Source organism: Anser anser (genome assembly GCF_964211835.1).
Source record: "Anser anser genome assembly, chromosome: Z".
NCBI lineage: Eukaryota > Metazoa > Chordata > Aves > Anseriformes > Anatidae > Anser > Anser anser.
In genome coordinates this window covers 69,306,096-69,328,110 of record NC_139723.1, presented here as the reverse complement: position 1 = coordinate 69,328,110, position 22,015 = coordinate 69,306,096, and the positions used below count along the sequence as shown (strand labels likewise).

General features: G+C 38.1%; 1 protein-coding gene across 1 annotated transcript in view; it reads right to left on the bottom strand.

Moving 5' to 3' along the window:
* The window catches only part of DHX29 (DExH-box helicase 29), a gene marked incomplete at its 5' end in the record, with an annotated part of 28,882 nt that overhangs the window by 5,419 nt on the left and 1,448 nt on the right, over nucleotides 1-22,015 (bottom strand). The window contains 23 exons of the mRNA XM_083816980.1: nucleotides 817-1,119; nucleotides 1,846-1,939; nucleotides 2,607-2,743; nucleotides 3,595-3,819; nucleotides 4,570-4,645; nucleotides 6,238-6,366; nucleotides 6,974-7,062; nucleotides 9,814-9,898; nucleotides 10,987-11,107; nucleotides 11,318-11,462; nucleotides 12,891-13,031; nucleotides 13,631-13,807; nucleotides 13,907-14,050; nucleotides 14,844-15,440; nucleotides 15,859-15,982; nucleotides 17,117-17,282; nucleotides 17,906-18,079; nucleotides 18,371-18,497; nucleotides 19,242-19,367; nucleotides 19,783-19,925; nucleotides 20,302-20,431; nucleotides 20,995-21,108; nucleotides 21,912-21,991. Coding sequence (XP_083673106.1) covers nucleotides 817-1,119; nucleotides 1,846-1,939; nucleotides 2,607-2,743; nucleotides 3,595-3,819; nucleotides 4,570-4,645; nucleotides 6,238-6,366; nucleotides 6,974-7,062; nucleotides 9,814-9,898; nucleotides 10,987-11,107; nucleotides 11,318-11,462; nucleotides 12,891-13,031; nucleotides 13,631-13,807; nucleotides 13,907-14,050; nucleotides 14,844-15,440; nucleotides 15,859-15,982; nucleotides 17,117-17,282; nucleotides 17,906-18,079; nucleotides 18,371-18,497; nucleotides 19,242-19,367; nucleotides 19,783-19,925; nucleotides 20,302-20,431; nucleotides 20,995-21,108; nucleotides 21,912-21,991 — 3,647 coding nt within the window. The remainder of the gene's footprint in view (nucleotides 1-816; nucleotides 1,120-1,845; nucleotides 1,940-2,606; nucleotides 2,744-3,594; nucleotides 3,820-4,569; nucleotides 4,646-6,237; nucleotides 6,367-6,973; nucleotides 7,063-9,813; nucleotides 9,899-10,986; nucleotides 11,108-11,317; nucleotides 11,463-12,890; nucleotides 13,032-13,630; nucleotides 13,808-13,906; nucleotides 14,051-14,843; nucleotides 15,441-15,858; nucleotides 15,983-17,116; nucleotides 17,283-17,905; nucleotides 18,080-18,370; nucleotides 18,498-19,241; nucleotides 19,368-19,782; nucleotides 19,926-20,301; nucleotides 20,432-20,994; nucleotides 21,109-21,911; nucleotides 21,992-22,015) is intronic.

The following is a 22,015-nucleotide window of genomic DNA, read 5'->3' as shown; positions in this document are numbered from 1 at the left end:
ACACAGAAGAGCAGGCTTTGTTCATTCCCCTGTTCATGGAATAACTAATTTGCCTTAGCTGCTGCCTTGCCTTAAACTACAAGGTTCTTGAAGGCATGAAATACTTTCAGCTTATCAAAAAAATATGATTGCTTCATATGTATCAAGAAGTCCAAAGTAATTTCCCGCTCCTCTACAGTGAAGTTGGCTATTAGGCAACTGCTGTCAAGGTTTTGCTGTACCAGAAGTTTATCTAACTAATTCACTTCAGCAAAGAGATGACAAAATTTTGTGTTGGAATGCGGAAGACAGTGGCGGGAAAAAAAAAAAAACCTGCAATTCAGTTAGGAAGTTCAGCAGTCAATTACAGAATTAGCTATTTCATTTTATGTTGTTACTGAGGATGAGTGAGACCTGTAACAAGCTTCAAGACCTTTGAGTCTGCTTAGTGAAAACTGAAAAGCACACTGTGAAGTGCAACGCAAGTATATGACTGCATTAAAGCATTCACGTTTAAGTTAATGGTACAGTGTCAAAAATTGTCAGTGATACTGTTATATGACACACAGAAAGGTTCTTTCGTTTATAGCTGTGAGTTTCATTACAAACAGACTTGTTCAAGATGTTCAGCCTTCACATTTTAGTTCAGTACCCAGCTGATTCATCTTTACGGACATTAGGAACCTTAGATACTAAGGACTCTTAAGATGAATCAGATATTCAAGCATATTTTACACTGTTGTATCTTATTTCTCCTTAGAGGCATTATGCCACCTTTACACAAAATATCAGCTACATTTTCCCCTAGTTATCCCTTTGACAGAGTCAAAACCTTACCTTCTCCTGGTAAAGAAGCCATCCATACATCTGTAAGTCTCGATTTACAGAGGAGGGATGCACTTGTGCTTTACCCTGAGCAGTTTCTACCATGCATGCCAGCTTCTCTGTGATATCCACAGATTTTGTATATATTATTTTTCCTACATTGTCATACAGCCCTGCAGTCAACACAGCTTTAAGAAGAGCTATTTCGTGGAGAGAAAGGGATTGTGTGACTCCACTTCCGTCCCACTGATGCTGAGTTGTAGGTGCTGCAAATCCTGCTGCTCTGACCACCCTTATGAGTTCCTGCTTCACATCCTGAAATCAGATAAGTAAAACACAGAGTTTAAAAAGGTTACATGCTCCAGTCCATCAGTTCCACCCCATCTCAGTTAGTTGTGCTTTCCAGTGGAAAACCTATTTCTTAGAAAAAACACTTGTGTTTTCTGTGGCCAACTTGGAATACTGGCTGTTTTTTTATGAGGAAAGCATTATCTGGAATATAGGATTAGATATACTGTACTGGATATACAGTAAACACCAAATCTCCCAGCTGTATTTTAACTAAAAAGAAAACACACATTTACATCAAGTATTCACTTCTGCTTCGGACATCTCAGGCATTCTAACTTAACTAGAAGAGATTAATTAGAATATTTTCTTAGTAAAAATAAAAGGTCCTTTCCGTAAGATTGTGGCTCATCTCTCTAACTATGAAACAGACCTGTTCTTACATATCTAAGAATGACAGCCTAAGTATTTTAATTCATAAATTTTGATTCTCTGGTGGAAGTAAGGAGTGGCTTCTCCAATGCAAGTAACTGCAAAGACATATACCAACAAGTATGCATATCCAAGAGTGCCAGTACAGACACAGCTACCTGAATTGATGGTACATGTTTCACCAGTTCCTAGTAAGTCCACTTGTTTTGGTCTCATCTAAATAGGAACTGTGAAAGGTCATCACTTAAAAAGGGCAGGATGTTTTCACAGGAAAATTTTAACAGTTATTTTTTGAGCACAGAGCATAATTATTTGGTTTACCTCCAGAGTTAACAGTGAAGTCCTATTAAGGAAATTTCTCCTGCAGTAAGTCATTTCAGCACGATACCCCCCTTCTTGTCGAGCCTTCTTCCACCTAAGGAAAAAAAATCCCATCTTATTACAGCAAAAAATAATCACATCTAGAATATAACAGCACAAAAGTGGTAGTAAGTCAAAAGGCAATACGGTGGTTTCAGTCAGCATTCTCCACTCAAAACCAGAAATAAATGGCGTTAAGAAAGATGAATGCTGCTGGTCTGATACCACTCAGGAGAACACATCTGTAACAAATTTTACAGATTCATATAAAAAAAAGGTAATTTTCTCTCAAAATTACACCTATGTCTTGACAATTGAGATGGAAGTCAGATGTGTTTTTAAGACTGTGTGCTGTTTTACAAATGAGGAAGAAATATGTGTATCATATTCGCTAATACATACATTTTTACTTTCCAAAATACAAAATATTCAGATCAACACAAAACAAACAGCAAAAAAAACCAAAAACAACAACAACAAAAAACATACAAGCATAAAAAGAAGCAGTGCATCTCTGGTACATGTGCAAGCATATTTTAAAGGATAAGGTACCAAAGAAGGTACCTTTTTGTGCTACAGTATCTGATAATCTATTGTCCTTCTGAGGAGAAAAGCTTCCAGGGCAAGCAATTCAAGGAAAGGTACTTCATAAGGATTCTTTCACGAACTGTATTACTTGTGTTGCTAGCTTTTAGCTAGAAGGACAACAAAACATCATTTACCCTAGATAAGCTTTGTAGATTGTTATATGGTCTGAAACTGCCATTGCTAGAGATGATTTTGCAAGATCTGCTTCATCTTTTCGACCTATCGGTGTGGTAAATGGTGATTTTTCTGTCATAACTGCAGCCAAGGTTGCCTGCAATTAATAAAGCATACATCAGTTCAGAGTATTTTATTGTAAGATTACAGGTTTACTACACAAATAACTTTGCATTTTGTTTTGTAAAACAAATATTGTTTTTGTAAAACAATACTATTGTAATAGTATTTAACAATTTGATTGATTCAGACCTTTATTACGTCAAAGACATTGCTTACATGCTGTCTTATCTACACTGATGAAAACCTAAATAAGTATCAAATCTCAAAACTCACCTGAAATAGTTTGTTACGTGACAGAGGAATACCCAATATGATACAGCGAATATCAACAGATTAAACAACTGCTGCTTTGAGTGATACCACATTATCAGGAGAAACTGAGAATGCAACAATTTTGATTTTCAATTTTAGCAGCTAACATACCCATGCATCCTCTTAACTTGCATTAATTTAGTATCAGCTGAAAGCGTAAGCTATTCCACAGCCCTCACGTAATAAATTACCAAGTCAGTTAATTTGCAATAACTTTCCATCAGCATGTTCTTAGTCTGCATCAGCTGCAAGGTAATCCAGACTGGTCTCACCAAAATGCAAGAGGGCTTTTTCTATAAGTTTCATACTCCCTGGGATCATAACAGAGAGAACTGCAGTCCAAGTATGACTACTCTCTTGTCAGTAATAGCTGGGAGTTTACAAACAGTTACATTATTCCGTCCTCCATGATATCCTGGAGTCTTCACCTTAAAATACACATTTTAACTTCTTACATCATCTTTTCAAAATACCATCTTGCAAGAAATCAGATTAATTTTAATAGTTAGCTGTTTTTATACAACTACTTTTTAGAAAATATTCAGATAAAGATGTCAATATTTGTTTACTTACCACAGGATCCAAGCAGCCAAATATAGCACCAAATATAAGCATTTTTCCAATCTTTACATTGACAGGGAGGGCTGCAAGGTGCTGGCCCAATGGAGTCAGTTTGGGCTCATTTAACTGGCAAGCCCCTATCTTCCTTAACAGATTCATGGCATTACCAATTACTTGTGGCTGTGGCGGGTCTAATGCTCTGGAAAGGAAATCTTCAGGAGAGCCAAGGTTGCATTTCTACAGAGTGAATGCGCATACGTTTTAGTATAAAATCTATTATACTAAAAATCAGATGAACACAAAGACATTAATTTAACAAACTTCTACAGTAGCTACAAAAGAAACTGGAAAGTTGTTTTTGCAACCAAACACACACATTCCCCACCCTCTGCACTAGCCTCTTGGTTACTGGAATAGAGATGCCCACCCCCCAGCACCAGTTAGGTAAACATAACTTCATTGTTCAGAGGGGGCTTAGCATAGCATGAACACTGATCAGAGAAGTGTCACCAATAGTCACAGGTGAGCAGGAGACAAACCTGCTAAGATGATGTTCAACACCCGGGCACTAATTTGCAACCAAAGTTAAACAGTTTGTTTGCTACAACCCAGCACTTAAAATACAAGCATATTACAAATGCCTCACAATACAGATCTTGAAACGCAGAAGGGTGAAAAACCATCCTTATACAACAGTTCTCCCATGCATATCCTACTCACTCAGGATGCGGGAAGAGGCCACTGAATTGCTGTTTAAGCAGACAACAGTTTGAAGGATATTTAACTGAGTTTGAACTGTCATTCAGAAGTAAACTGGAACAGTATAGGTTCCTATTCTCACTCACCAGCATGCTTTGGATTTTCCATGACACAGGTACTGAATTTCTGCCACTGTAGTGGAAGAAACGCTAACTACACTGGATTAAGGCAATCCTTGCAATCCCCTTTTTAGCTAACAAGGTCAGAAATTCCATACCAAAATCATACCATAATATGAAGGCATAATTCCTCCAACGGCACACGTAGTATTTCTGGAACTGAATATTCCATGAAACTTTCAAACCTGTAACATCATAAAAAAGAGAGAATCACTGTATAGGGTTTACATGGCAAGGCAGAAAGAGGTACTCCAGGCAGGCAGCAGCAGTTCCCCTGCGGCCTGTGGAGAGGCCCCCGGTGGAGCAGGCTGTCCCCCTGCAGCCCACGGGTCCCACACGGAGCAGATCTCCACGCTGCAGCCCGTGGAGGAGCCCCCGGTGGAGCAGGTGGATGTGGCCTGGAGAAGGCTGCGGCCCATGGAGAGCCCCCGCAGGAGCAGGCCCCGGGCCGGAGCTGCAGCCCGTGGAGAGGAGCCCACGCAGGAGCAGGGGGTCTGGGGGGAGCTGCCGCCCGTGGGGGACCCGTGCTGGAGCAGTTTGCTCCTGGGGGATGGACCCCGTGGTACGGAGCCGTGTGGGAGCAGGTCTTGAAGAGCTGCTGCCTGTGGGCAGCCCCCGCAGGCTCAGTTCGGGAAGGACGGCATCCCGTGGGAGGGACCCCGCGTGGAGCAGGGGCAGAGAGTGACAGTGACCAGAGAGACGAAGCCTCAGGGACTGACCGCAGCCCCATTCTCTGTTCCCCTGTGCTGCCTGGGGGCAGGAGGGAGAAGATGGTGTTTTTAGTTTGCTTTTAGTTTCTCACTGCTCTATTCTGGTAGTAATAGGCAATAAAATACATTAATCTCCCTACTATGAGGGAGTTTTGCCCATGACAATAATCATTGAGTGAACTCTGTCCTTATCTCAACCATTGAGCCTTTTCCATCATATTTTCTCCCCTTTTCCCTTTGAGCAGGGGGAGTGAGAGAGTAGCTGTGGTGGAGTTCAGCTGCCCAGCTGGGTAAAATCACCACAATCACAGGTATGCAATTTAACGTTCAAATTGAAGTTATAATCTCAGGTTTCACATGCTCATTCTTTGAGAATGTTCTCTCAGGTGGTGTGTTTTAATGCATGGGTAAACTGACTGTTACATTAAGGCACAGGTGGTAGCTTGGAAAGCAGAACTTTAGAGAAAAAGAGGGAAAGGCAGTAAGACTCCAATTTTCAGAACAGATTCTTAAAATGCATAGCTCTTAAATTGAAATGGAAGTCTTACATATAGCTCAAATGCACACTTCACTGATTATTTCAAAAATACTTTCAACTGAGATGGAAGCCAAGGTAAGGTAAGGTAAGGGTCCTGTCGCTCCAGACAATGAGGAAAAAGGTTATTCCGCTGCAGTACCAGACACTAATCCTACATTGCATCCTGACTTAATCTTCTCACATTTCTCATCCACAGAGACACCATTTCAGAAACTTATAGATGTCTGATAAGATTAAAAGATTCAATGTTGTTAAAAAAATTATTTCCACAATTTCATAATGCGGCACTTTTCCTCTCATTTTGAAAAAGATTAAGAAAACATTTACATTAGAGATAAAGAATACAACTCAAAAAATCATGAAACCAAAATTAACACTACTATAAAACATTATGAATAAGACATTCAGATTACCTTTCTTTTACACTTGAATCTTTATAGCTTCCATAATTAAAATTAATTTCAATGAGATTTGTTTTCCACAGAATTAATACAACAGTATTTAATTTACAAAAACAAGTTTACAGTACCTGTCTCTTGTGTACATTCGGAAGCAGAATCCATCCCTAACACGCCCAGCTCTTCCTTGTCGTTGCAGAGCACTAGCTTTACTGACAAAAGTCTCCTCCAAGGAACTCATCTGACTACTTTCATGATACCTTAAAAATTATAAAGTGAGTGCCCATTCAGATTTCAGAATAAAAATGTACGTATATTTAATTATTAATTTAAAAGCCTATATGCAAATACTATATTTAAATAGTAGTAGTTTGAGAATATGATGTTTAGTTTTGAAAACTAAGCATACCTGGGTAAAATGGTACATCACAGAACCTTGGATACAACTGATCAATCAAAGTGTAAAAATTGGAAGAGGAAAGAGTTATTACATTAACTCATCAAGCCCACCTCCCTGACAATTCAGAATTGGTCCTTCTAGCGTTTTATAGGGTTTTATACGTTTAAAATAGACAAAGAGCAACTTCTAAAATGTAAGACAGTATAAAAAAAATCTACTTTACTTTTAAACCAGTGCTTAATCAAGATAATTCTTGTCTATAAAGAACTCCCCTTATTGTTCTTCACATCATTTGAAAATCCCAAGATTCATCCCAGACTCGAACCTAAATTGCAAGCTATTCTATGAGTTCAATGCATTTTTCGTCTGGAACTGTAGGTTAGTAAGGATACTACAGAACTCCTGTAGTACTAGCCTGCAAGCATGCACAGTAATCACAATGTGATTTATGAAAGTCAAACTCTCACCTATTTTCTTTTGTTCTCCCAGTATCAATTACAAAGACAACATCTGGTATTGTAATACCCGTCTCTGCTATATTCGTTGCCAAAACAATCTGAAATGAAGTAACACAGCAGAAATAAAAGTATTATGGAATGTCAGTTTTCGTCCTTGTAATCACCGAATGGTTGAGGTTGGAAGGGACCTCTAGACATCAACTAGACCACAGTTCTATGATTCTATGATTAGTCCACCCCCCTGCCAAGCAGGATCACCTAGAGCACATTGCACAGGATGGCATCCAGGCAGGTTTTGGATATCTCCAGAGAAGAAGACTCCACAGCCTCTCTAGGCAACCTGTCCCAGTGCCCTGTCACCCCCACAGTAAAGAAGTGCCCCCTCATATTCAGCCAGAACCTCCTGTGCTTCAGTTTGTGCCCACTGCCTCTCCTCCTGTTGCTGGGCACACCTTAAAAGAGACTGGCTCCTCTTGACACTCTCCCTTGAGATATTTATACGCATTGATGAGATCACCCATTCAGTCCTCTTCTTCTCTTCCCAGGCTAAACATGCCCAGCTCTCTCAGCCTCTCCTCAGGTGACAGATGCTCCTCACCGTCCTAGTTACCCTCTGCTGGACTCACTCCAGTAGCTCCATGTCCCTCTTGTGCTGGGGAGCCCAGAACTGGACACAATACTCCAGGTGGGACCTCACCAGGGCTGAGTAGAGGGGGAGGATCACTTCCTTTGACCTGCTGGCAACACTTCTGAATGCAGCCCAGAATACTGTTGGCCTTCTTGGCCACAAGGGCACAGTGCTGGCTGGCTCATGATCAGCCTGCTGTCCACCAGGACTCCCAGGTCCATCTCTGCAGAGCTGCTCTCCAGCAGGTCAGCCCCCAGCCCGTACTGGTACTTGGGGTTATTCCTCCCTAGGTGCAGGACCCTGCACTTGCCGTTGCTGAACTTGCCCAACTCTCCAGCCTGTCCAGGTCCCTCTGAATGGCAGCCCTCTGACGTATCAGCCACTCTGCCCAGTTTTGTGTCAGCAAACTTGCCGAGGGTGCCCTCTGTTCCTTCATCCAGGTCACTGATGAGTAAGTTGAGCAAGACTGGACCCAGTACTGACCCCTGGGGGACACCGCTAGCTACAGGCCTCCAACTAGACTGCTCACTGAGCACAACCCTTGGAGCTCTGCCATCCAGTCAGTTCTCAGTCTGATTCATTGTCCACTCATACATCCCACACTTCCTGAGCTTGCCTATGAGGATGTTATGGGAGACGGTGTCAAAAGCCTAGCTGAAGTCAAGGTAGATAACATGCACTGCTCTCCCCTCATCCAGCCTGCCAGTCATCCCATCACAGAAGGCTATCAGACTGGTTAAGCGTAATTTCCCCTTGGTGAATGCATGCAGACTATTCCTGATCATCTTCTCCTCCACGTGCTTAGGGATGACATCCACGATGAGCTGTTCCATCACCTTTTAGGGGACAGAGGTGAGGGTGACTGGCCTGTAGTTTACTGGATCTTTCTTCTTGTCCTTTTTGAAGACTGGAGTGATACCAGCTTTCTTCCAGTCCTTGGGTACCTTCCTGTTCTCCACATCCTTTCAAAGATGATGGAGAGTGGACAGCCAATAACATCTGCCAGCTCTCTTGACACTTGTGGGTGCACCCCATTGGGGCCCATGGATTTACGGGTGTCAAGTTTGCCTGAATGATCTCTAACACGATCCTTCTTGACCATGGGAAAATCCTTTTTCCAGACCTCCTCTCTTGTCTCTAGGGTCTGAGATTCGTGAGGGATGGTCTTAGCAGTGAAGACAGAAGCAAAGGCGGCATTCAGTAACTGCCTTCTCTGTATCCTTTGTCACCAGGGCACCCGCCCCATTTAGCAGCGGGCCCACATCTTCCCTAGCCTTCCTTTTGCTATCGATATATTTGAAGAAGTCCTTCTTGTTGCCCTTGACATCCCTTGCCAGACTTAATTCTAAATGGGCGTTGGCCTTCCTCATTGCATCCCCGAGTACTCCAACAATGTCCCTGTATTTCTCCCAAGGGACTTGTCCCTTTTTCCATATGCTGAATACTTCATTTTCTGTTTGAGTTTTGCCAGGAGCTCCTTGTTCATCTATGCAGGTCTCCGGCCCACTTTGCTTGCCTTCTTGCTCATAGGAATACATCAATCTTGGGCTTGGAGGAAGTGATGCTTGAATGTTGATGAGCCCTCCTGGATCCCCCCCCATTCCTTCTAGGGCCCTAACCCAGGGGATTCCTCCAAGTAGGTCCCTGAAGAGGCTTAGTCCAGGAGAGCAAATCAATATTTAGAAAAAAAAATTGTTAAAGGTTTTTTTTGTTGTTGTTGTTTTTTAAACTCAAAATTATTTTCCTAAACAAGCTGACAAAGCATTAAAAATGCTATGAGCTGGAAAATGATTCAGTTTTCCCCAATTACTCAGGAGTCTAAATTTGTGAGAATTTCATATTCACATTTTCTTTTATAATCCATCAAAATTACTAATAGCTAGTATTTGCCAAAACTAGTCTATTTAAATAGTCTGGAAGTAAAAATACTGATTCTGAAATAAAAAAACTGCAATTACTAGTAAAATTATAGCAAAGCAATAATTGAAGTAGCTCTTAGAAAAATACTAGGTTTAAGAGTTTGTCTGATTACTGTCAAGATTTCACAGCACGCTAACTTCCATCTCTTACAGAGCACCAAATTAGAAGAACTGTTTCTTTCCAGTGAGAAAATTCCAGGAACAACTGGTTGTCATGTAATTATGTATGATTTGATTTTTAAAAATTCATAGTTGCACACTCATAAAAAAAATTCTTCAGTGGTGTAATTTGCTTAACATACCTTTCTAACGCCAAGTGGAGGTACTGTAAATGCAGCTGCTTGATCTTGAGTTGAAAGAACAGAATGCAAAGCTATCAATCTGTGCCTAGAATAAGAAATTATGCTAATCAATATGTATACTAAGATACAGTAAAAATGAGAGCAGAAATACTACAGCAAGTTGAAGAAAGCAACTAGAATGCACACTGGAAAGAGCAAAACTTTGCATGACTGGTTTCAGCTGGGATAGAGTTAATTTTCCTCCTTCTAGATGGTATGGTGCTGTGTTTCGGATTTAGGATGAGAAGAATGTTGATAACACACTGATGTTCTAATTGTTGCAGAGCAGGGCTTCCACCAAGCCAAGGACTTTTCAGCTTCTCACTCTGTCCTGCCAGTGTAGAGGCTGGGGGTACAGCAGGAGCTGGGAGGGGACAGACCCAGGACAGCTGGCCCAAACTGGCCAAAGGGGTATTCCATACCATCTGACGTCATGCTGAAAATTAATATGGGGAGAGCTGGCCAGGGTGGGGGATTTAGGCATCCATGAAACTGAGTTCTTTACATTATGCTTCTGAGATAAGGACTGTCACTAGAGCTTTGTACACAACTATAAACATAGGCAACTTTTAGCCTGAGTGAGAAAAGCCTTCAGAGAAGAGAGTCACAGAAATTCGTAACTTCCTTTTCTTCTAAAGCTTGACACCTAAGGCCATCTACAAATCTTTAGAATTTGACTGAAAATACTCCTTTTATGTCATAGCATTGCTACCTTTTAGTTACTCATAAAACAAATTTCAAAACTGTCACTACAACCCTATGCCACTTCTCTTAGCAGATTACTTTTTGTGGATCTTTTCTCAGTAAGCAGCCATTTCTATATAAACAGTATACCATGAAAAGCTATTTCCCAGACATACTATCCCCCGTGCCCTAAGAAGTGGAAATGAAGTAGTTGAGTATTTTGTGATTAAATATGTTTGTTCAAAAAGTCAAGTCAAAAGAAAAGAGACGGTTATGAATGTACCATTTCTAAGTACTTGTCATCTTTGCTTCGATAATAAAAATGGATTTGCAGTAAAACCAGCTCAAAGGTATAACTCTCAACTTCACTTCTCAAGAATAGCAGGCTTTAACAATCAAGAAGGACGTATTCATCAAGCTAATCAATTAACTATAGAAAATATCTGTTACCTGTCACGCAAGCTAAATCTCCTGTCAGTTGAAATGAGATCATACAACTGTTGGATATGAGCAAGGCCTGGTAAGAAGATCAGCACAGCCCCTTCAATGTTCTTGAACTGGGGACTTCTATCTGGAAAGTGACAATACAGACACACATTTAAAACAAACATGCATTTGCGGACAGCCTCAGTTGAGAACAAGAACTAATTCTGAGTCCTGTGGTAAATACTTTCTAGGACGTTTCATATAAAATTAAGTCAAGAATCCTTATCACTAGCTAACAGTGGGAAATAAATCCAAAGGGCAGTCACAATATATAAAGTTAAGAAGCAGACTGTACCTAAGTATGCAAGCAACTCCAAAATAAGTTCAAGGTTGATCTTGTAAGGATTCATATAGAAGACTGCTTGCTGTGTACGACTGCTATACTTCTCATAGTAAGGAGACAAATCAATACCAGATCCAGACTGGACTGGGACATACTCCTAGAAAGGAAGAGGAAAAATCATATGCTCAGTGTTTTATAAAAAAGAGGTCAATTTGTCATTCACTTTAGGCTTCTTAAAACATAATAAGTGACATTTAATTGACAAACTTCCCATGGAAAACAGTGAGAGTTAGATTAAATCACAGATATCTACATAACCTATGTACAGATAGATAACTGCTACTGGTAATTGACATCCCAGATGAAAAAGGCATAAGAGTCCATGCAAGCAGTACTACACAGTATGTTTTACAAGTTAAAGCAATTCACACGTCCATAATCTAATTAGTAGAATTTCAGAATTCAAATTCTATATTGTAAGAAAACAGCTTCCCTTTTCCTCTCTCCCTTACATTCCCCTTCTCAATGAATGGTTGAAAAGAAAGTTCAGAGTCAATTATGTGACAGCTCCTGCAGTGTTTTGAGGAAGGAGGTAAGGGGAAGGAAGATAAATATTTGTTCTAATAATAATAAATCGTCTATAAATATCTCGGACATACATACTTAGCATAAGGCTTCTGTGTTAAGTGGAACCATTGTAAATTATTTCACTGTTAAACCACTTCAGAAAGAAGCTTTCCACCACATATCCTTCTGTACTGGAATCTCTACAGAAATAAATCATAAAGATGGAGGAGCACTCTGGAGAGCACTTTGGTTTCAACCAAAACATGCTGTTGTGATGTATGGAGTAACCATCACTTCAGGAAAAATCTGCAAATCACATGGTAGCATGCTTTGAACATGTGTACACCCGTGTTTGATCACACCAAACTAAGTGGTCTTGCAGAAACCTCATGGGAACAAGTTAGTAGACAGGTATCCACCCAAAATATACACAGCCTAGAGCTTAACAGTCTACAGTTGCCTGTAGTCAGAGGCATTCATACGCTTCCCTTCAAAAGTTTTAATTCAAAAACACGTCCAGCTGTCACTGTAGAACAGTTACAAGATTAACCATAGACGGTCAATCCAAAAAGCTCTACAATCTTAAATCTTAACATAAGTTATCCCATTTGGCATGACAAGTTGGAGGATCTTGGCAAGTTTTTCGCTAAAAGAGATGTGGCCTTGCTTTTTCTGCTCTTCTTAGTTCAATACTGAGGATAATTCTTTGGGAGAACCTATTTAAATGCTTTTTCCTCTTGCTGCGTACAGGATTAGAGCTGGGATTTTGCAAAAGAGAAACAGCAGATCTCAGTGTCAAATGTGTCAAAATTATGGCAGCAATAAGGGAGTTGAGACAAACATAAGGACATGGCTTTAGCAAATACTTGATTTGCACTGTAGAAGTGCCATTGCATCTTGTGTCAACTGCTGAAAGAACACTTGATATTATACAAACCAATTGCATTTAATTAACAGAGAAAAAGGTAATAAAACAAAAATAAAACTCCTAAATTGAAATTAGAAATGCCTATTTTACCTGATACTTTGTAGTGCCTCCTCCTTTGGTAGTAACATTTATCACTACTTCCTCTTCCTCCTCTAGGAACTTCTGACAATACTCTGAGTCTTTCTCCAGAACATAGCCAGTTGCTTCAATTACGTCTTCAACATGGAAAATCTTTATTAAAAATTCACAAAAAAAAAAAGGCATGTCAAAAACTTATTGGCAGCTTTTTTGTTCTTTTTTTTTATTTTGTTCATACGAAGCTGAACAGGGCAGCCCTTTCCAGTTTAATGGTCTAATAGATCTTGCAAACTTCAGCTTAATCTTTCTTATGCTTTTTGAAAACCCAAGACTTGCTATGAATTTGTTAAAAGATGTTAAAGGATCTCTCCATATGATCACTGACATTACCTATACTATAAGCCATGAGAAACATGCAACTTTGTCACTGCATTTTTTTGTATGTGGAGAGAGACAAGAGAATTCAGTACTTTCCTTACTACCTACATTCAATAGATAAAAATCAAAATGTCACTGTCTTCAGATGAGAATGATTTTAATCAACTGATAATATATCAGAAAAAAAAACAGTACAATTCTGTAGTTCAAAGCACTGAAGTTTTCAAAATGGAAAAAGGCTAGAAGCCTGTGACATAAATACTTAAGATATTTTTCTGACCAATAATATATAATTATATTTATTTCAAATACTAACTAAGCAAACACGGTATAGGTGCAAAGTGCCTTTTAAAGTCAGAGAAACATTTGCCTACCTCAACAGGGTAACTCCTCCCTGAAATCCTTAAAATAGGACAGTGCGAGAAATAGCTGGAAAACTTCTCACTGTCTACAGTAGCACTCATTAAAATCAGATGCAGGTCTGAACGTTTATGCAAGATCTCTTTCAGGATAACTAGCAAGAAATCAGACTGGACACTCCTTTCATGCACCTAGAATTGGAAAAAAAACATATACTAACTTCTTAATAAAGATGGTAAGTCTAGGCCCAAAATAACTATAGTTTCTGCAGAAAAGAAAGAGCTGATAACCTCGTCTACAATAACATGAGACACACTCGAGAGAAGACCATCTTCTTGAAGTTTCCGAAGCAGAACACCTGTTGTACAGTATAGTAGTCTGGTGGCTTCTCCTGTTCTAGATTCCATACGAATTTGATAACCACACAGGGAGTTCTATAAAAGAAATAACATGACACTAAAAATACAGGAATAACTTAAAATAGTAGACAAGCAACAGACGCTCAAAATTGAGTTAAATTTAAGCACTGTTAGAACCCAACACTGCACAAGTTGCTAATTAAATAGTATAGCGAATGACTGCCACATTGTTTTTTAATACATACATTTGATTTTGTTAAGAAAGGGAAAAATATATTGAAATATAGCAACCTGAGTTTCTCCAGAGCAGAAAAGAGACAATAACCTCAGTATTCTTTTTAAGGGTTCTTGGCAGTCCTCAAATAAAAATATTTTTGCAGTGCAGGTATGGAATCCCCCTAGGGATTTCACACAAATAGACTACCATAAAACATACATGACCTTGCTTTTCTTCAAATAACAGAGAACTTTGCTGGAATGGACCTCTCTCAAAGCTGTGCCAGGCTTCAAGTCAGATTAGATTACTCAGCCTTATATCCAGGGCAATTTTCCCTTACTGATGGGGGACCCCCTACTAATGGGGATGTCAATCTCTCTCGGCAATCTTTTCCAATGTTTGACAATCCCCATTATTAAACACTTGCTCTTAGTCACCCTTGGTAAAATTTTTTAGAAAACACAAATGGATACCCAGAAGTTCAGCACTGACAATTTATAAAAGCAGCTGACATAGCAAGAAGCCTTTCTCAAGAAAAAAATAGTATCTAATTTGGTTGTGTAAGGAATAATAATGTTTTCACTTTGTACCAAGAATCCATCTTCCTAAAATTTGATCAAGATTAGAAATAGGAATCAAGATGCATCTTACCTTTCCTCCTGGTCCAGATTCACAGCCTAGCTCTTCACAAACCCTTGTAGCCAAACTCACTGCTGAGATTCTCCGTGGTTGCGTACAAACAATATTACACTTACTTGACCCCTCATCTAGCAGCAAGTCTTCTAACAAGAAATGGGGCACCTGAGTACTCTTACCACTGCCTGTTTCACCAGCTACAACAACTACTCGATGTTTTTTAAGAGTTTCCACAATTGAATATCTGTGCTTAAACACAGGTAACTCCTGTCTCTCTTTCAAAAGCCTCTGGTATTTGGGGGAACTTTGCAGCTTTTTGAACAAAATCCTGGAAGGTTCCAAATTATCTGTTTCTGGCGTCTCAAGTGAAAGACTGCTGAAGTCCTCATCAGAAACTAAATTTTCCCAGGAATCTTCAGGACCTTCAGATACTTTCGGTTGGTTTTCAGATTGTAGCTGTTGCTGTTGCTTTAGTTTGTTTAATAATTTAGCAATAAAGTTATCACGAGGTTTGTTAGTTTCTATCTTGTTTTCTTCTTCCTTTTTCTTTTCAATATCACTCCATTCTAGCCAGACATCTCGATAGGTAGGAGGCAGCAACTGATGAACTGACTTAGGGAGAAAAACAGAAAAAAATTACTCTGTATACTACTCAGTAATGTTACTAACATTTTACATGTAAATGAGCTTGCGTAGCAGGAGATATGGTAAGACTTGAGATACGGAACTACTTGTAAATACAGAAGCTGTGAAACCAGTTATATTAACATCAACAAGACATTTTATTCTCAGCTATCTTGCATTCTTTGCAACACTGAAAGAACAGTTTTACTACAGAATAGTTTCCTCCCCATATGCTGCAATGCCCGTGATTGTCAATAAAAGCAAAGTATTATATCATTCAAGCAAAGAATTTAATGGATAACACTTGAGTAAACTGTTTTTAAAATTTAATTACAGAGACTACAATTAAAAAAAAAAGCAAAGGGAGATTCCAAGCTAAAAACAGTAATATTGGTGAAAGCCTTACCTGTCCCTTGGTTAGATGATAGAGTGCCAAAGTAGCAGCTAGATGTTGTGCTTGCATACTATCTTCTGTTACAATTGTAGGACACATTGCCATTACATCATCTGATGTCTTGATAACCCTGACCCTTAAAAACAGATTCACACAGGCATTTCTCTTAATTTTTGCTACCTATATAAACAGCACACCTGTTAATGTTGTTTAAAACATGAGTAAAAATCAAATATAGGAATTAATCTAAAAAAAATTAATGTTTTTCAATAATCTTTTGTGAACAGACACAGTTGATCACATTTGACTGAATGGCAGAAAAATTTCAGCAGATTACAGCAGCACCTTTGTAGGGTGAAGTGGGTTCTCCCCCTTCTCCCTTTACGTTGCCTTCATTTTCCTTAAAGCAGAAGTATTTGTACACATACACACCACCTTTAAGGTTAGCTGCTTTGAAAGAAGAACCAAGTACTGGTGTGCCTTTGTGTAATCACTTAGACAAGTTACTGAGATGCCAGTTAAACAGATTTTAGCATCTCAGCAGATTGCTAACAGAGACATGCCAGTCATATAGCAGTAAAATTCCATATATTCTCTGAGGAACAGTATGTTTAAACAGCTAGTAGCTTCTACCTTGAAGCAAGAAGTTGGGATTTCCATTTTATTTAGTTCCTTCAAGAAGCACTATTCATTTGTAATGCCATGTCTACTTTGTTTGCGTATGATAATATACTTTATATTATACTTTATAGTATTTTATAGCACTACATTATAGACTTAGATTTGAAAAGAAACATAAAAGTCACTGATATTGCAGTGTTTTGGTTACAAATTTATGGTAGCTGTTACACAGGTTTCTAGCGTCTGCTTTAAACAAATCCCAAAAAGGTTTTTGGTATTCATATGACCAAAACCTATGGCTTAATGTATTGCTTTGAACAAGAATGCCAGAAGTTAGTTGTCCAAAATTATTTTACAGAATTAATTTGCTTCAGAACCTTTCACACAGCAGTACAGAATTCAAAGCTAAATAAGCTGATCCCCTCTTTAAGGGATCACTCAGAGGTTTACATTTGCTGTAATGTCCAGCTGAAGTGTTACTTCTCCAGAGCTAACCAGAGTGAAATACTTCCCTACTGGACTGAAATCACTCAAGTTAAACATACTACATTGATATAAACCTGGACCAACATGACAAAACAGAAGTTTTGAGCATTTTTATTTTTAAATAAACCAAAATGAAAATGTAAAGGTTATGGGAAATACATACCTACATTTCCAGTATCTTCCAACTGGAACCTTTTCAAAGGCAGGATTTGGGCTCTTGGGAAAATTCTTCCTGCACCAGTCAATCAAAAATTGTTTTGGAGATTTACCAGTCCAGCTTCGAGCACTGTAATCAAAGTTTCTTACATCTAGAGGTTCTTTCTTTTTGGCTACAAGAGTAGAATGACACATACTTTAATTCTCCTAAAACTTGTATTTATTTTACATTCAAAAATGTTTTATCTACTCTACAAGTCTGTTTTCACTAGAGAGTACTGTTTTCTGAAGTGTTCTGCAGCTCTACTAAATGAACAGAAAATACTGGTGCTGACAAATGACAGAAATTCCTGCTTTTTCAAGAAAGGAAATCAATTCCTAGTGGGAAATTAATTACAATATTCTGTTTACAATCTTTGATCATTCAGTAATTCAAGAGCTTTTACTAATATTCTGTTGTTAGGAAAATATTAACAGTTTGAGGGTTTACAACGAAAACAGTTTAGAAAGATGTGAAGGTGACAATTAATGGGAATAGTCACTAGCCCTGTAGCAATGAAAAAAGAAACACAAGATTTTAGACATGACAGTATGGCAAAAATAGCTTTTAGCATCATGTGCTAAAACATGTATGGATCTTGTCAAGTTAGCTTGGTCAGCAAGACAGCCCACCTGCCATTCCTACAATGAAAAGTTGACAACTCCACACCGAAATGCTATACAACCCTTAAAAAAAGAACTGATACTGTAAATCTGTGGTACGTGCCAGGCTTGTATTGAATAAGTTCCACCACACCTTTCTCTTCCTTTGCAGCACCTTCAGGTTTTTCAAGCAAACTCAGATTCAAAGTGGTTTCTTGAGGTACAGGAGCTTGAGGTAAGGGAGCTTTTTTCTTTTCGTTTTGTTGTTGTTGGTTTGAAGTTTTCACAGCCGGATCAAATACAGGATGCTCTTCAAGCATTGCCATTTCTGTCAAAGAGAATATAGAACTTATTTCTACCAATTGCTGAGCATTTTGTTCCTTAAAAAGAGAAGAATAATTACATTAATTCATACTGAGCACTGAAAACCCAGAAGTGAAATTTTACTGACTTTTTACAGTTTGACCCACGTGAAAACAGTAAGTTCAGGAAAGCTTGCAGTTCACACAGTGAGTGGCATGACAGATGATGAAATCAATTCAACCTGACTCAAGAGACCTACTTGCCTAACAAATATGCAAGTCACTAAACGAAACACAGGTAATCTGCAGGGCTTTACCTTGCTGAATTCTTCTTATTTTCTCTTGTGCCACCTTCTGGCCTTGCTTGTCTTTGTCTTGCTTGGAGATGCTTGCTTGCTCTTTTGCTTCTGAAAGTTTTGCAGCCAGGTGTACATACCTCTCATTCTATTTCAAATAGAATTATTAATCACAATTTTAATATTGTATTCTTGTCACCATTAATAACCTTCATAATAAAAACGTAATCCTTTATACTAAGCTTAAAAAAATATTTGTTTCTCATTTGTGCAAGTAACGAACAATTAAAACCTCTCAAAATTTTATAACCACCTTCCTAATCTCACTGAGATGTGTTTCAAAAATCCTTCCTTCCCAGAAAAATACATTCAATATTTTGAGCTCAGTACTAAAAAAAATAAGAGGAAAAAACAATGGACGAAAGGAAAACTACCAGCATATTTCCATTCAGTTGCCTGATGCCAAATCTTAATTTAAAAAAAAAAAAAAAATATGCTAGCTATTCAACCCTCCATTTTTAACAAACCAATCAACTAGTTGCAGATGTGCTGGACATATCTTTAATACAAGACATATCTTTAAGACAAGAAGAAATGGCGTTAAGTTGTGCAAGGGAAGGTTTAGGTCAAATATTATTATAAATTTCTTCACTGAAAGGGTTGTAAAGTAGTGAAGAACAGGCTGCCCAGGGAAGTGGTTGACTCGCCATACCTACGGGTCTTCAAAAAAAACATGTAGATGTGGTGCTTGGTGACATGGTTTAATGGTGGACTTGGCAGTGCTAGGTTAAAGGCTGGACCACATGGTCTTAGACGTCTTTTGCAGCCTAAATGACTCTATATCGATTTTTGAAAGTTTTTGAATGTTTCTCATGAAACATTACTCTCTTACTGGGTCAAACTTTTCTTCATCTGTCTCTTTCACAGACTCATTTTTCTCTTCATCACTCTGTTGCTCAGCATATCGCAAAATCCACTCCTTCATACTCACTTCTTTCTTTTTCTCTGCATTTGTCTCCTGGAAGAACAACCAAAATTAAAAGTAATGATAGCAGTAAGTGAAACCACCAATGTTTTTTCTCAGTCAGAGTTTAGGAACTACTGCTTAAGATTTTATATAAATTAAGTTATATGACAGAGTGCTACTTGTAAATAAATGGAACAAACCCACTCTTGGAAAAAATTAAGCTATGACTTAACAAAAGTTACCACAAACAACAAATTACAGAGTCTTTTAGACTTCACATGGAAAAACGTTACCTTTCAAATTACCATTCCACTGTAGTTAAAACAATGTGGATGACAGTATTATTTAAGCATATTATATTTTCAGAAGTTTTCCACGTCACTGTTGAAGTTGATGCAAATTATGGATTTTGGAAAATTTCATGCTCTCTTCCCACCAATAAATACAATTAAATTTCTCAAATTACCTTAGTTTCAGGGCCATTCTCTTTCTTTTTCTTATCTACTAAGCGAGGTGGAGGTTCACATTTTGACACAGGAGAACAAAATTTTGCTCTAGGTTTCTGTTGCTGTTCGTCAAACTGCTGGCTAAAGCCTTCAGGCAAGGCATCTTCAAAACAAAAAACCCATGTCATTGAATGTGTCAATAATGATTACTGAAAAATCTTTTTAAGTGTGTTCGGAGCCAACTGGAGGAACATAAAACAACAACAGTATGCCCAAAATAAAAATCAGGCTATAACATTTGAGTAAGTCAGCATTTGCTCATTGGACTTTGATAAAACTCTAAGAATCGGAAGAGAAAGACTGTAAGACTCAAAAAATAGTAACAAAACAAGTCAGCAGCACAGCTAGGAAAACTGTGATGACTACTGGTCTAAATGAAACAATATATTTGACTGCTACTTTCACGTATTTCCGTATCAGAGTTGGAACTACTGTTCTTCAATTAAAAACTGTAGTCAATTCTCTGTCACTATACTTACCATCAGGAAGGTTTAAACAAAGCCAATCAAGTGCAGAGTGAAGATCACCACCATATAAAAGTGTGTTTTTCATTGCTTCCTCAATGTGTTCAGTCTTAAAGGAAAACCTTTGCAAAGCCATGTATACATCCTACAAATTAAAAAAAGTTAAACATTAAGATTTAACCTAGCAATTTAACAAAGGCTCAAACTTCTATTTCCCACATATCAGATAATTGAGATTAAACAGATAAAAAAGCATAAATTAACATATCAGAAGGCAGAGTAGAAAATCCTGTCTTGAAAACAAAGCTCATAATAATTTTGAATGTAAATATATATACATATGTATAAGTAAAGCCACATCCCAGTCTCTGAATAGAGTGCATATTTTCTGTGTAGAAAGATAAATCTGCAATTTTCCAACTATGACATGGAACTAAAAACGTAGGAAACAATGTCCTTAAAACATTGAGGTTAACTTCTATTCCTCTATCTATTTGATTAGATACTCTGATTGTGGTTACTGAATGCATGAAGACATGTCTTGCCTGATAAACATGCTAACTGATTCCACCGGCTAATCATTAATGCAATTACTGGAAAATACGGTACACTGGCTTGTACTATGCACAGAAATATGAATAACAAAAAAAAAAAGAAACTGTTTACTCTAAATCAACAATGGTCAGAGGACAACATTCTAAACTCTACCTGCAGTTTCTTAGCAGTAAGTCTTCTGGAAATCATTCCTTTGTCATCATTTTGTTTTTTATGGTCATTGATTATATCAATAATCCTTTTCTCCAAATTACTGTTTATCATTACCTGCATAAAGAAAAATAGTTGATACAAAGCAAAACACCACACCTTTTTATGATATATCCATGTTCTTCATTCCTAAGGAAATTAGAATGCAGAAATCTTTCTGCCATTCAAATCCCTGCTTTTCCAGTTTTCCATAAGTTTGGCAAAGCTTTCTTATGAAAGGTACAGATTTATTTAAGTTTTATGTTGTTGATTTCTTTTTAACCTGAAATAGAAAAAAAGTCATCCCCTATTACAGAGAAGGCCCATTTATATCTTAAAAAATACAGGAATTCCCTTGACATAATGTAAGGAAAAAGTAATTTAAAAAAATAATTTACTGGAAAGAACAAGGCCTCTCTTCTCAGCTCACTAATCTAAAATAATTTGATCATTAAGACAATCTTGTGAGACTCTCCTTCTTATCTGGATTAGGAAAAAAAATCCAGACAAAATTTTAGTATTCTTAGCATCTCTAAAACATGGATGAAGCTTTAGTTGTCACTGAGAGTGCCATGTAAAATCTGTATTCTTCCTCTGACAGGAAGAAAAATATACGTGCACAACAGAAGCCCAAACACTGCTCTTCATAGCCCTGCATGTAATGTATAATTTGTTACTTAAAAACAGATGTTCCACCCTACTGCTTTATCCCATTTCTCAAAGCACACTCAGAACCCCAAACAGCTCAAGCTCAAGAGACAAGGTCTAACACATGAACGTAGTTCATAGGTGTAACATAACACATATAGCTGAAGAAATATTTACTCAGGTAAAAGAGTATCATGAATCACAAAGTTCTTTTACCTAAAGAAGATACTCACCTTAAGAACAGACTTATCTAGATTTGCAGCAGCAGCAGCACTGGAATCTACTGGTGAACTAAAACTGTAAGTTTTTGGACCTGCAAATTGCAAACAACCATCAA